Consider the following 15,821-nt stretch of genomic DNA (forward strand, 5'->3'; position numbering starts at 1 on the left):
GTGATGACGTCGGGCCCACCTGGAAACCCTTCGGTCCATCGACAAAGCCCCTTTGCTGTGTAACGTCACATACTCCCAGGCTCCAGGGAGTAAGACATAGAAAGCTTTGGGAGGCCAGGTTCCATCTGAACAAAAAATAAGCTGTTCGCATGATTGTAATGACCTTAACTGAAAAAAAAATATGTCTTTTAACAGTAAGAATGGAATGAAATACGTCTCTACCCAGAAATCCTTATTCATTACTTCTAGAACAATTATTTCAAAAATAGGACATTTTGCTACTCCTCAGTTCTTTAATCTGATTTCCTTTTCTTCATCACACGTGTCACCATATATGTGTCAGTCTGTCTGTCTCCTCCTCTGGAAATGTGCTTCTCAGAGGGCAGGCGCTGAATCTCATTCTTTGTATTTCCAGCACCCAGCCTGGTGCCTGGCACACAGTAGGTATTTAATAAATCCAGAAGAAATAGACACTCATTGTTATATGCTCAAAAAATGGTGATAAGCAGAGTTGGTAGTATTTATTTTCTTGAAGGGGTTTCTCTGTTAGTAAGGTTAGTAAAAGGTTTTGAAATCCCTCATGTAACTCATAAGAACAGAGAGTAGAATGGTGGTTACCAGGGGTGGGGGGTGTGGTGAGAGAATTGGGGAGATGTTGTTTAAAGGTACCAATTTTCAACTAGTAGATGAGTAAGTCCTGGAGATCTAATGCACAGCATAGTAAATATAGTCAACAATACTGTCTTATAAACTATAAAGTTGCTTAGACACTAGATCTTAATTGTTCTCACCACAAAGAAGCAATGATAATTGTGTGACTTGTTCGAGGTGTTAGCTAATGAATAGGGATTGGCCGGGTGGGTGTTGTGGGTGGGAGAAGGTGAGGGTATGAAAGGGTGTTCCAGGTTCTCGAAGCAGCCTGAGCTAAAGACAAGAGAGGGTGTGAGCCCTCCTGCTGGGAATGCAGGTTTTGAGGAGGGGCATGGTGAGAGAGCAAGTCCTCCCACTTTTTCTGTGGGCAGCACTTGAATGGAAGTCCACGGGTCTGTCCGCGCAGCCCGGGCAGGAACCTGCCTGTTATTGGATCAGCCTGCGCCCGCACTGAGCCCCACTCTGCCCTGTTCTGCTCGGAGCCCACAGGAAGGGCTCCACGGGCTTGTCTGGGATAGCAGCCCAGATCATGTCATGGAGTAGTGCTTGGTTGTCCTCCGGGTCAGCTGAAAAAACTAGTCCTGTTCCACACACCCACCCTAATTTCCCCAAAGCCACTGTATGTGGATTTATCTAAATTCTTCCTTTACCTAATCATGTTTCTGGCACCGTTACTTGGAACAAGAAGGTTTTTAACCCCCCTGTTACAAAGTTGCACTTTTTTGGGTTCTGAATTTACCCCTTATAACCTTTCAGGGTTGTTTCTTACATTTCTGAGGTCACTTTATCTTACTTGTGGACTACAGGTATATGTCTTTGCAGCCTGAGAAGATGTTTTGTTAGTTTGCCTTCTAAAAGAAGTCTTTCCCTTGCTTCACTCATTTTAGTTGTCCCTTTAGTAGCTTCCTTGAGATGAGATGGCCAGAGCTTAGGTGTTCCGGCTGATGATGATGCATCGTGGGTTTGCAGAGGTTAGGATGACAGAGTAGGGTGCTGTGATTTTTATTGTTGTTTTAGGGGAGGAGCGGATGAAATTTACATGGGGGGACTTGTCTTGTGCTTGATGGTTCATAGTATCCTTCCTGGTGATGTTTATCATCTTGTTGGTTTTTTCTGTAATAGGATTCCACAGCCACTTAGCATTGAGAGCTTAGAGCCGATCAGTTTATAAAGAATCATTTAATTTTTCCGTAAAGATATTTGCCTCTCAGAACAGTCATCTACCACTTTTCCACTCCGTCATGTGGCATTTTGAAATCTCCCTAGAGTTGTCATCAGGCTAGCAATTAATTACCTGAAGGAATGATTGTTAGCTGCAAATGGAGACATTTCTGTGCCCTCTTCTTCCACATGATTTATAAAAATGTGAAATAAAGTTGCTCTCTGGGATCTCTCGTTTTTATTTTCTCATCCACAGAAGAGCCCATTTAACTAAGCCATTTCCATATCTGTCACTAAACATTCCTCCAGTACCATGGGGACTCCGTTTTTAAAAATAGTCTTTGCCATTGGAAATGTTAGGAATTTAAATCGTGCTTGCTAATTTCTCTCCCTCTCCTTGTCTGTGTGCTTACCTTCTGAGAGATCTCTGACTAATCCTTGGTGTGTCTATTACAGGGGGAATTGACACGCACTGCAATTTAGAACTACTTGTAATTGTGGCTCAACATTTATTTGCTTATCGTTGATTGTCTCTCACTTGTAGAGTTGTCTCTCTATATAACGTTTGTTAACTGAAATGAAGAGCTTTACGAGGCAAAAATGAAATTTTAAAAACAAAAGAGGCTTTATTAAAAGGGTTGCAAACTGAGGAAGTACACCCTGACCCACAAGTTGATAGGTGACCCCCCACTTGGGTCTTGGGGTGGCTGGTTTTTTAAAGGCAGAAGGTGCAGAGTTTGCAAGGGTAAGGCTGAGTCCAATTCTGATTGGTCGCCCCTTCCAGCCACACTTTCTCTTGGGCCCAGGGCTTTCTAAATGTCCTAACTGCAGGGGAAGACTACTGTGTTGTTCTCTGGCCATCTCGTGACAGTCAAGGTTAAAATGTACTTTTTTATTTCTGCCCATAGCTAGGCCTTGAGGTGGTCATGGTAACCGTCATGTCAGCTCTGCCCTTGTTCTTATCTCTTTGTCATTTTCCTCCTCTTGATCATAGGTTTGCCAGGGTGACATGTTTGATCAATTCGGGGAGTATTCAGGTCCCTCAATACCCAAGTGCCCCCTCGGCTGCTTGGGTTCCATGGGCTGAACGCAGGTGGCAACCCCAGCCAGCATCATGGGAGTTGCCAGAGGCAGGGTAGCATCCAGACACAGCTTAAAACGAGCAAAAATAAATTTAAAGAGGAGCCAAATGCTGAGTCCTAGGATCATAAGAATCATAACAACTTGGAGGCCTGATCGTAAGACAAGCCTATTCCCTCGGGAAGCCAACTGAAAAGATCTCCTAACATTCCCATCCGTTCCAGGGGTCTGGTTCAGTTGTTTCCAGTATTTTAATGTTCCTTCTAAGTGTTTCTAGATCCTGGGTAACTTGGCCTGAGGCATTTACGTAAAAGTGACAGCAGTCTTCTCCTAACAGGGCACAAGTCCTACCTGCTTCAGCTATGCGTGTGTCAAGGGCTTTGCGGTTCTGGAGGGCTGCCTCAGCTAGAGAGTCTGTCATTGCTTGTCGATGGGCTATAGCAGAGCTGGTGGCCTTCCAAGATTGCTGAACCAAAATAGAAATATTTCTTGTTGATTTTTCCCATTCTGGGATGCCTTTGAACCAAAAGAGTACCTTGCAGAGGGTGTATCCTAGGCTGCTTCTATCTATGATTGGGTTAGATGTGGACAAGATTTCCAAATTTAAGGTCTTTCTTTCTCTTGTTACGTCGCTATTTAGTTAGGGCCATGGAGAGAAAAGATCCCAAATTAGGGATGCAGGCTGAGGGTCCAAGGGTCCATGCTTTGGGGAGCAGTGAGATGACAGTTCCCCCTCCATCTCTTTGGAAGAACTGTGTAAATGTTAGTGCCACATAGAAAGAAATAACCTGATCCCCGTAGAGATATGGCTGTGGTCAATCCTTGGGCCCAAACCTTTGTGTGAGTAGTATTAATTTCGACAGAAGCAAGAAGAATAGTGGGGTCCTAAGGTTGCCATGGGTCAATTATCCAGAAAGGTTTTTAGGTGGGCATATATAGAAGGGTGAGAAGGTTTGGGGAATGTAACATGGTGGTGGAGTTGTAAGGTTATATAGGAGACTTTGGTTGAATTGACCATCAGCCAGGGGATTCCTGAGTGTTGGTATAGTCCCCAGCTTCCATTATTATTTGCAGCTGTAAAGGTTAATAGCTCAGGCATCCAGGAGCATTCATTAACGTTTCCCCAAAGAAGGGTAACAATTGAATCCAATTCAGTGACTTCATAGTTGGTCTGATTATTTACAGGAATAAAGATACGTTCTGTGGCGTTGTATTCAATGGTGTTATTACAAAGCAAGGTATGGTTGAGAAAACCCAGGAGTAGCCCACAGCCATATACATTGCAAAGGCATAATGAAGCTTTATAAGGTAAAGTATGTTCTTGGCCTAAAACCTCAGGGTGGGAAGCAGCAGGGTCAGCCAGATTCCAATTGGCATATCTGTCTTCCATTCGTGGCCTTGGTCCCTAACCACTGTCATGTGTGATTGTATAAGCTGCATAATCAAACCCAGTATATTTGCCAGAGACCTTAAGCAAGGTGGAGAGCAACAAGGGTACCATTTTGGGGTCTTCTAGGGAATGATTTCGATGTATACAGATCCAGCAGGAGGAGAGATTAATCTTGAAAGCAATGTTCTATATAGTAGGAAGGTAAGGATGGATGAAAGACAAGTGTGGTGGGGGAGAGATGGGGGTTAGAGAGGGAGTCAGAAGTCTAGAGCAAATGCAGGTGAAAAGGGTAATCAAGAATGCCACTTTAAGGGAGGCCATCATTAAGGAAGTCGAACCAAGGAAGATACCAGAGGTCCCGAACGATCTTGGGGAGCTCTTGTTCTAGTAAAGACAGATCCTGCTGTAGCCTGTCTACAGTATCAGGATTGTTTCTAAAGTAATCTTGAATGACTAAGAGCAACAGTAAGACAAATAGCATCATCAAGCCGACCTTGGAAAACAGTGAAGAAAGGTAGTACCAGGAGGGCACAAGAAGATGAGAACAACAGCTGGAATGAAAAGCAATAGGAAGAGCGGTATGAACAGATGAAGCTGTTTTTTTGTATGGGGTCATGAGGATTGGGGGTTATAGGCCTAGTCCAGAATCTTGGGTAAGCTGTCTCCTTCAGATGTCGTCTGCTTCTGCTCCAATGGCAGGTCTGTGGCAGGGGTCTTGGCATGGGAGAGTCAGAGCCAGGTGTTGGATAAGGGGGTTGATTCTCACTGGAGTGGGGATCCTGGCACCTTTTTAAAATGAGAAACGTGGATCCATGGGTCACTACCTTCTAATTTGGGAGCACATGGATTAGTCAGCAGTACCTGGTAGGGCCCCTTCCATCAGGGCTGTAATGAGTCCTTAAGCTGATGTCTTTTCCAGTAGATCAAGTGTCCTGGTTCATTTGGGTTTTCTAGATCTTCATCTCCTGGGAGCTCACCATAAAGAGAATCTTTGACTAATCTAGCTCTAATATTTTGTATTAGGTTCTTGCAATAATGTTGTATCTCCCCTTTCAGGAGGGAGGGTGAATACAGGCTCTCAATCAGTCTCATAGGCCCTCCTGTGATAATTTCAAAAGGGGACAAATGATATTTTCCTTTGGGAGTAATCTGAGGTTAAGAAGAACCAGAGGCGAGGCCTGAGGCCAGGCGAGACCAAAGGTGGTCATGAGTTTAGCCATTTGGGCTTTGATGATGCTGTTGGTCCTTTCAACTAACCCGGAACACTGGGGATGATCGGCACAATGGAAATGTTGGTAGATTGGCCAGATCGTACATATTTCTTTAACAATGAGTCCCATGAAATAGGTTCCCTGATCACTATGTAATTCTTTGAGGAGCCCCCACCTGGGAATAATTTTTTCCAATAAAATTTTTGCTACCACCTCTGCTGTTGCCTGACAGCAAGGAAATGCCTCGGTCCAATGTGAGAACATGCAAATCATAGCTAGTATATGTTTGTACCCCATAAAAGGGAGGAGTTAGACGAAGTCCAGTTGCCAGATTTCAAAAGAGCGTTAAGGTAAGGGAAAATGGCCTGCTGCTGTGTGTAGGCATTTTCCTGGATTATACTGCGGACATACAGTGCACTTCTGATGTATCTTATGGTCTGTTGTAGGGGAGGTTTCCAAAAATAATGTCTGGCCCAAGAGACCATTTTGCCAGTATTCTGATGTGTTAGACTGTGCATATAGTGCAGAGTGGTCTCTGCATGCTTTGCAGGAGCACTGGTTTAGAATTAGGGCCCACCAAAATAGATTTACCCCTAGGGTCCATCTGGTAGCCTTGCCTGATCCATTTCCCCCTTTCTTTAGATGACATGGCCTGTTGTGCTTCACGTATAGCGTCCAAAGAAGTAAGTTCTCCTTTTTCTGTTAGGTGAGCATAAAGAACTGGGGAGGACTGTGAGGATGCCACCAGTTTGGCTGCCATGTCGGCAAGGTAATTGCCTTTGCCTTCTAAGGTAGAGGTGGTTTGGTAGGTTGGGGTTTTAACAATTGCTAAAGCCTTAGGCAAGAGGGTAGAGTCAATAAGGTCAAGAATATATATGCTTGTTTTTGGTGGGTTTGCCAAATAGAGGTTAGGAAACCACGTTGTTTCCAAAGCATACCAAAGTCGTGGGCTACCCCACAGGCATACCTGCTATCTGTATACACAGTTAGGGTTTTACCCAAGGCTGGGATGCAAGCCTGAGTGAGGCCATGCAGTTCTGCCTGTTGAGCCGAGTGGACCTGGGGTAACGGTCCGGACTTGATAATTTCCGCCAGGAAGACCACAGCATAGCCTCTGTGGAGTGTCCTGTCTGGTCCTCAGAGGTAAGAGCTGTCCATGAACCAGACGTAGTCAGGGTTTTTGAGAGGGGTCTCCTGTAAGTCTGGTCAGGCGGTTAGGAGTAAGGCAGTGACAACAATGTGGTCATGGTTTTCTGTTTCCCCCTCTGGAAGGGGCATAAGAGGGGCCGGATTCAGAGGGCCACCTCGAGCTAATGAAATGTGACAGGAAGAAAGGAACTCCCCGTTCAAAGGTGGCTGGCTGGCTAGCAGAGAGATGGGGGTGTGATGAGAATCCAGAAGTGTTTTGACCACACGTGAGATGAAGACTATTAAGGAGGAGTCAAGAACGCTTTTTCAGTTGCAGAGAGAAAGGCTGAAGAGGCAGCTAGTGCTCGAAGACAGGACAGTAGACCTCTTGCAACTGAGTCAAGCTGAGAGCTGTAATAACTGATAGATCATTTCTGTCCTCCATGTTGTTAGACTAGCACCCCCAAGGCATTTCCTTGTGTCTCATGGACAAAAAAGAAAAAGGGAAGATGATAATTGGGATGACCAAGAGTTGAGGGTGAGATCACCTGTTGTTTGAGACTGTCAGAGGCGTGTTGTGCCTCTGGGGTCCAAGGCAAAGGTTCAGCAGTTTCCTTTGTTAAGAGTGAGTAAAGGGGTTGAGTGATCAATGAGAAATTAGGGATCCAAGTCCTGCAATAGCCTATTAGACCTAAGAAGCTGCATAGCTGGCGTTTGGTGGTGGGGACGGGAAAATGAGATATCCCTTGGATACGGGCTGGGTCTATCTGAAGTCCATCTGGGGTTAGCTTGTGCCTCAAGAGTTTGACCGTGGGGGAACAAAGTTGTAGCTTGTCTTTGGAGACTTTATGTCCCTTTTCTGCCAGCTGATGTAAGAGGTATAGGGTGTCAGAAACAAAGAGGATTGAGTTAAAGCAAAGTACAAGATCATCTATATATTGAAGGACAGTAGAGCTTCTGGGGAAGACAGGGATTGAAGACCCAAATGTAAGACCTGAGAAAAATAAGTGGGGCTGTTTGTATACCCCTGAGGAAGGACAGTCCAGGTATATTAGCACTTGTCCCATGTAAAGGCAAACAGATATTGGCTTTCTTTAGCTACTGGAATGCTGAAAAATGCACTGCCGAGATCAATAGCCTAAAAGAACAGGGTATCAGAGGAAATAGGAGGGAGCAAGGTGTGGGGATCAGGGGCTACTGGACGTGGTGTTACAGTGTTGTTAATAGCACATAGGTCTTGGGCAAAACACCATCCTCTACCATTTGGTTTTTTAACAGGTAGGATTGGTGCATTACAGGGACTAGCAGTGGGTACAATGAGCCCTCTTTCTGTGAAATCCTGAACAATAGGCCTCATTCCTCAGGTGGCAGCGGGACTTAAAGGAATATTGCTTGATGTTTGGGAGAGGCTTGGAGGGATCTGCGCTTATGGTTATAGGAGCAGCAGAGATTATACGGCCTACATCAGTGGAAGAGGAAGCCCAAAGTTGACTGGGAAGGCTGGACAAATCAGTGAGACTATTGGTAGAAGGTGCAGTCAGGGAACAAACAGGGATGAGCCGCGAGGACATAGAAGGTTTGTCTGAGAGTGGGGAGGATGGGATGTCCAAGAGTAGTTCCCATTTACACTTAAAAGAGATATGGGCTTGAGTGGCCTGAAGGAAGTCACACCCTAGGAGCTGAGCCTGGGAAGAAGGGACTGACAAGAAAGGGTGGCACCCTTGAAGAGGGCCTAACTGGAAACAGAGGGGTTGAGACATAGGCACTGTGAGCACCTGATTTGATACCCCACCCATGTTAAATGTCTGTACTCTGGGGAAGGGGCCTAGAAAACTTGTTGGGGTTGAGGACAGAGTAAGTGGCTCCAGTCTCAATTAGAGCCATCAATGGCTGTCCTTCTATAGTCAAATGGCTGTCCTGCTCTTAGGAGGGGATAGACCCCTTGTTGTTTCCCAGAGCAGCACTACTCTAGGTGGAGACAATGGGTCTTTTGGGTGGGTGGCCTTTGGGACTGTGGATGATTCTGAAGCCATTTTTATAGATATATTCTGAAGCCATTTTTTTGTATTCAAAACAACCCTTTTTGAAGTGTCCTGGCTTCTTACAAAAGTACCAAGTCTTATCTGAAGGGGGGCCTAGAGACCTGGTTCAGCTGAGACGATTGCAAGGCCATCAATTTGGCCATTTTTTCCTGGCATGCCAAGAGCCTGGTGGCTCGATGTTCTTTGTCCTTCTCTAAAGTTTTGGCTGGACGATTTGCCGTGGCTGCCAGGGTATTGGAGTTCCTGGCTGCCCAATCAGGGTCATGCCGTTTGACTAGGCTTGAAACTGGATTGGCTAGTCCATCCAAAAACATGGAATTAAGTAATTTACTAATTTATGCACACAATTTTTGTATGCCTGACTTCTGAGAGAAGATTTTCTCAAAGTGATCATAAAATTTAAGGACTGATTCATCCCTTTTCTGTGTGTATCTTTGAATTGGTTTCCAATTTGTCTGAGGAGGCCACAGTTGTTATTAAATTGGCAGCAATTTTATTTGCCTTTTCAAAAGCCTCATTATAAGGAAGCCCAGGCTCTGTGGAGGATCCTCCCAGTGGCCTTCGTTGTCCATTCCTGGGCCTGAATGGGTCCTACCAGCATGCGGATCAAGTGGTAAGGGTTTGGGAGTCAGGGCTGTAAACACCAACGGTCGGAGTAAGGTGCCTCTGAAATTCTTGGGAGTTTTCCTTCGGGTTTGGGAACTCCTTACATGAACTCAAAAGTTCCATTTTTGACCAGGGGTTAAAGTTTAGAACCCAGTTTTCAGGAGCCAGTCCATGAATTTCTACTCTGAAGGGAGTTATCAGAGAAGCGGGTGCGGAAAGCGTGGAAGGCTTAGTCAGGGAGAACGGCGGCAGAATTTCGGGGGAGGAGAAAAAAGGAAGTTCTGACAGGGTAAAGTGGTGGGGGGCAAGAGGTGGTGGTGGGAGAAGAGGTAGGAGAAGAAGTGGGGGGAGGAGAAGAAACGGGAGGGCTTTTAGATTCTCTGATTCTGTCCAGTCGCTGGAATTTGAAGCTTCTACTAGATTTAAGTCTTTCTTCTACTTTAGAATGCTTTACTTTTAGGGAAGCAATAACAGATCCGTTTCCCCTTTTGGAAGCTTGTAGGTACCAATTAAAAAAGGCTTCCCATTGCTTTTGAGAGGAGCGATATCCTCTTTTTTCCAATTGAGCGCACGAATAAACCAATTTGGAAATATCAAAGGAGCCCCATTGTGGCCAATGTAATCTTAGATCATCTCTACTGATTGGACCCAGATAATAAGGAACGTGCAAGTATTTGGTCCACAATTTTTGTACATAAAAGCCACAGGAGTGGTGGCAGGCAGCTGGCCATTCGCTGCTTCCTTAGAACAATCTTTAGAATAAAAGGCACCCATCCTGAAGGTAGAAACCCCCTGTATTGGAGAAACGTCCCTGTAAAGCAGCTGCAGCTGAACCTTATGAGGGCTTCCCCTCCTTAAAGAGTCTCTAGCCCTCTACCAAAGCATGGGAGGTCGAGGATGCGAAAGGGCCTACCTTGATCGTCCCTCTGAGGCCATTGGAGATGCAGAGGAGCAGTCAAGGGGCTCTGGGTTGTGCCGGCATGCAGTGTCCACTTGTCCCCCAGGAGGAGATCAGACGGCTGCTTCACGTCCCATCCTCGTCAACCAGAGATGTTAACCGAAATGAACAGCTTTACAAGGCAAAAATGGGATTTTAAAGACAAAAGAGGCCTTATTAAAAAGGGTTGCAAACCCTGGGAATTACACCCTAACCCACAAGTTGATAGGTGACCACCCCCTCCGGTCTTGGGGTGGCTGGTCTTTTAAAGGCAGAAGGTGCAGAGTTTGCAAGGTTAAGGCTGAGTCCAGTTCTGATTGGTCGCCCCTTCCAGCCACACTTTCTCTTGGGCCCAGGGCTTTCTAAATGTCCTAACTGCAGGGGAAGACTACTGTGTTGTTCTCTGGCCATCTCGTGACAGTCAAGGTTAAAATGTACTTTTTTATTTCTGCCCATAGCTAGGCCTTGAGGTGGTCATGGTAACCGTCATGTCAGCTCTGCCCTTGTTCTTCTCTCTTTCTTTATCACATTCGAGAGGGTGGTGAGAAAATGGCTGTGCTTCACATGCAGTCTGTACTTTCAGGGCTTGTCATCCAGCAGCATAGAGCCCCAGCAGTGCCCCCAAATTGCAGCAGTCAGCCCACTTTTTAACATTAACTATGCTGCTTATAATGCTTGCACAGAACAGATTTCCTAAACCTCAAATGAACATTTGATTTTGCAAGTTATTTTGAAACTTAAATGATGGAGATGTTTGCGTTGGAAAGGCATTAGAGAAGTAGTAAAGGAATTTACTACTCAAGGGTAGATAAAATAACAGAAATGCTAGTTCTGGCTGTGTTTCCCCTGCCTACCGCCCCCACCTTCCTGAAGCTGGTACGACAAGTTACTGCCCTGCCTAGAGCACAGTGCGGGTGCCTGGGTAAAGACTACCAAGAGCCCTCGGCTGGTTTGTCAGGAAGCTCAACCAAGCAGGATTTCCCCAGGCCAGCTTTGGGGGGCCTGGAAAGTTGGTTTTACAGAAACTTTCTTTACTATTCTCTATAAATCAATTTTTGCCTGTTGGAATCTAAACTACTTTAGAGTAATTAATCTGCTGAAAGGCACTTTGAGGAAATAAGAGTGCCAAAGGAAATTTTGTGCTATATTGAGTTGATCTACCCACAGACATGACCAAGCCTTTTTACTTTGAGGATTGATTTGTCTACCTTTTGGATTTCTTCAATTTCTTTTAAAATATTACCTCCGAATATGTCTTTGAAACTAGTGGTACAGGATGTTTGACTCTGAGCAAAATTTCCAAAAGTTATGGTTAAAAAAGTCCCGCCCCCCCTTATTTCAATCCCTTTTCTGCAACTAAGCATCTCTCCTCTTGTTTGTTCCTAGGATGGTCCAGATTCTGCCACAGGAAACCGGACAAAGCAGGAGAGTGCGTGGCTGTTCAGGCTGTGGTACAGCTTTGACCACAAGTATCCTTTTAAAGTGGCTTCCCTGTGTTCGTGAAACATTGATGATGATGTTGAGCTGTCAGTGAATGACTTCTAATGAGTAAGGAAAGATGTGTGCTTGCTACAGATGTATTCAGTCGTCTCTTGGGACACATGCAATGATCATTCACACACAGGTAGTCCTGGTGAGCATCTCTCTGGCTAAGATGAGTGTTTGCACATCATTATGGTAGCCAGCCCACAGCCTGGTAGACTCATGTGGCTCTTCAGAGCTTTGTATCCAAGGGAAATATGCCTGTGTAGGTGAATTAGTTAAAATTACACGATGAACCATGCTGTGGTCAGGAAGGAAAGTGGGGCTTGGGCAGTTAACTCATGTGGGGAAGATAATTCCTAGTGGCTGAACCAAATCTAGCCAAGTCTCATCCAGGCCTTAACCAGGCGACATGCAGCATGGACTCTGTTCTAGTAGATTCATTTGGTTCCAGGTGAAAATTAAAAACCAAAAAGTTAAATTTTCATGGTTTCTTAAGTGGACATAGTGATCAAGTGGGCAGGTAGCTTATATAGGGTCTTTGGAGACTTTGAAAATGTTTTTAAAATTTTCTATTGAAGTATAAGGTATGTATAGAAAAATACACAAATGGTAAGTGCTCAGTGAATTACCACAAAATAAATACACTTATATAACACCAAACAGATCAAGAAACACAAAATTACCAGTTCCCCTTGTGCCACAACCCAATTACTACTCCTTTCTCCTCCCCAAATGTAACCGTTCTCCTGACTTCTAGCAACACTTAATAGTTTTACCTGTTTTTGAACTTTGTATAAATGGGATTGTAGAGTATATATATTTCAGTGTCTGGTTTATCTGGCTTGACATCATTTGTGTGAGTCATCCGTGTTGTCACATGTAGCTCTAGTTCATCTATTTTCATTGCTGTGTAGTGTTTCATTGTATGAATATACCATAATTTATTTATCATTCTGTTGTTTATGAACACATAGATTGTTTCTAATTTGGAGCTACTATGAAAGATACTGCTAATGAACATTCTTGTACATATCTTTTGGTGCATGTTTATATATTTTTTTCTTGGGAATATACCCAGGAGTGAAATTGCTGGGTCATAGGACATGCGTAGGTTCAACTTTAGAGATAGTGCCAAACACCTTTACAAAATGGTAGTACCACTTTACACACTCATCTCTAGTGTATGAGAGTTCCAGTTGCTCCACATCCTCACTGACTGTTGGTGTTGTCAGTCTTGGTAATTTTAGCAATTTTAGTGGGTTGGTAGTGGCATTTCATTGTGGTTTTCATTTGAATTTATCTGACTAGTAAGATTGAACTCTTTTCCATGTATTTACTGGCCGTTTGGTATGTTCCTTTATGATGCGCCTGTTCAAGTCTCTTGCTTATATTTCTATTGGGTTGTCTGCCTTTTCTTACCAGTTTATAAGCATTCCTTATGTAATCTAGATATGAATATTTTGCTAGTTATATGTGATAAAAATATCTTCTCTATTGTGACATGCTTTTTCACTTTTAAATAGAATCTTTTGATGAACAAAAGGACTTAATGCAATATATTGATCTTTTCTGTTCTCGTTAGTATTTTTTGTGTCCTGTTATGGAAATCTTTGTCTACCCCAAAGTCATGAAGGCAATTTCCTATGTTATCTTCTGGAAGCTTTATTGTTTATTTTCTGTGCATCTTTTTTTTTTTTTTTTTTTTTTTTTTTACTGAGTGACAGACATGGACAATGAAAAAGAGATAATTTGAAATGTTCTAGATGAGGTTACGATCCTTCAAAGTTGATTTACCTTACATCTGGTCAGTTGATATGCTAGGGGCATTAGCAATTCCAGGTCACTTAAATCCAGTCAGGAATAAAGGTGATTTGAAGCTGGGCTTCAGTTCCTTTGAGGGTTAGTCTGTTTTCTATCTGCCCTTTTTTCTAGAGTTCCAACCTAGAGCCTAGGGTGTTTACATAGTCTTCCTCAGGAGGCCCTTGGCTCCAGTTTTTGTCACATTCACTCTATCTTTGTGAGTCTGCTAGTTGCTCTGCTCAGCTTCTCAGGTGCCTTTAGGGAAAACATGGTTTCACCAAGCGCCAGGCTCACCTCTTGGGTTTCCTCCTCCAGATTCTGCCCTCTTCACTGCTATGGTAGCTTTCTGATGCTATTAAGCAGAAGATTCTGTTGTGTTTTATCTTGTTTTATTTTGCCCAGTTCTTCTAATTCTTCTCAGTGGAAAGGATGGTTCAAATTACCTTATTTGCTATTAACTGAAATAGAACCCCCAGGGATTTTTTTAAGCCATAAGAACTTTGTCTGCATTGTAATTCAAAATGCAGGTGAGTCATTGGGCTTGGAAAGGATGCAGAGAAAATTGGACAGAGTTCACAGGAGAGTGACAAAATGCTAAAGCAATAAGAAATGGATTCTTATCAGCATTCAGCACTCCACTTTCAACAATGGATAGATCATCTAGACAGAAAATCAATGAGGAAACATTGGACTTGACCTACATTTTAGACCAAATGGACTCAACAGACATATACAGAACATTCCATCCAACAGCAGCAGAATATACATTCTTCTCAAGTGCAGATGGAACATTCTCTGGGATAGGTCATATGTTAGGTCACAAAACAAGTGTTAGCAAATTTAAGAAGATTGAAATCATATCAAGTATCTTTTCTGACCACAGTGGTGTGAAACTAGAAATCAATAACAGGAGGAAAACTGGAAAGGTCACAAATATGTGTACCTTAAACAACACACTCCCGAACAACCAGTGGGTCAACGAAGAAATCAGAAGGGAAATCAAAAAATATCTTGAGACAAAGGAAAATGGAAACACAACATAACAAAACTTCTGGGATATAGCAAAAGCAGTTCTAAGAGGGAAGTTTATAGTGATAAATGCCTACGTTAAGAAAAAAGAAAGATCTCAAATATACAACCTAACTTTACACCTCAAGAAACTAGAAAAAGAAGAAAAAACTAAGCCCAAAGTTAGCAGAAGAAGGGAAATAACAAAGGTCAGAGCAGAAATAAATAAAATAGAAACTAGAAAAACAATAGAAAAGACCAAAAAAACTAAGAGTTGGTGTTTTGAAAAGATAAACAAAATTGACAAACCTTAAGTTGGACTAAGAAAAAAGAGAAAAGACTCAAAATCAGAAATGAAAGAGGAGACATTACAACTGATACTGTGGAAATACAAGCGGTCATAAGAGACTGCTATGAAGAATTATAAACCAAAAATTGGATAACCTAGAAGAAATGGATAAATCCTAGAAACATACAACTTACAAAGACTGAATCATGAAGACACAGAAAATCTGAACAGACCAGTAACAAGTAAGGAGATTGAATCAATAATCAAAAACCTCCCAACAAAGAAAAGCCTGGGACCAGATGGCTTCACTGGTGAATTCTACCAAACATTTAAAGAAGAATTAATACGTCCTCAAACTCTTCCAAAAATTGTAGAGGAGGAAACACTCCCAAACTAATTTTACAAGGCCAGTATTGCTCTGATATCAAAGCCCAAAAGGACACTACAAGAAAATTACAGGCCAGTATCCCTAATGAACATAGCTGTCAAAATCCTCAACAAAATACTAACAAAGTGAATTCAACAGCACATTAAAAGAATTGTACACCATTATCAAGTGGGATTTATCCCTGGGATGCAAGGATGGTCCAACATAAGCAAATCAATAAATGTGATTCACCACATTAACAAAATGAAAAATAAAAATCATATGATCTCAATAGATGCAGAAGAAGAATTTGACAAAATTCAACATCCTTTCATGATAAAAACTCTCAACAAATTAGGTATAGATGGAATGTACCTCAACATAGTAAAGGCCATATATGACAAGCCCAAAGCTAACATCATACTCAGTGGTGAAAAGCTGAAAGCTTTTCCTCTCAGATCTAGAACAAGGTAAGGATGCCCACTCTTGCCACTTCTATTTAACACAATACTGGAAGTCCTAGCCAGAGCAGTTAGGCAAGAAAAAGTAAAAGGCATCCAAATCAGAAAGGAAGAAGTTAAAATTGTCTCTTCAGATGATATGATCTTACATATAGAAAACCTTAAAGACGTCACCAAAAAAACTGTTTAAAACTAGTAAATGAAT

General features: G+C 43.0%; 1 protein-coding gene across 3 annotated transcripts in view; it reads left to right on the forward strand.

The window, feature by feature from the left end:
* The window catches only part of SLC9A7 (solute carrier family 9 member A7), a 150,649-nt gene that overhangs the window by 121,783 nt on the left and 13,045 nt on the right, over window positions 1-15,821 (forward strand). For all 3 annotated transcript variants that reach the window (XM_014867610.3, XM_070502739.1, XM_044763415.2), the window contains one exon: window positions 11,593-11,675. In XM_014867610.3, the coding sequence (XP_014723096.2) occupies window positions 11,593-11,675 (83 nt within the window). The remainder of the gene's footprint in view (window positions 1-11,592; window positions 11,676-15,821) is intronic.

Source organism: Equus asinus, chromosome X (genome assembly GCF_041296235.1).
Source record: "Equus asinus isolate D_3611 breed Donkey chromosome X, EquAss-T2T_v2, whole genome shotgun sequence".
Classification (NCBI taxonomy): domain Eukaryota; kingdom Metazoa; phylum Chordata; class Mammalia; order Perissodactyla; family Equidae; genus Equus; species Equus asinus.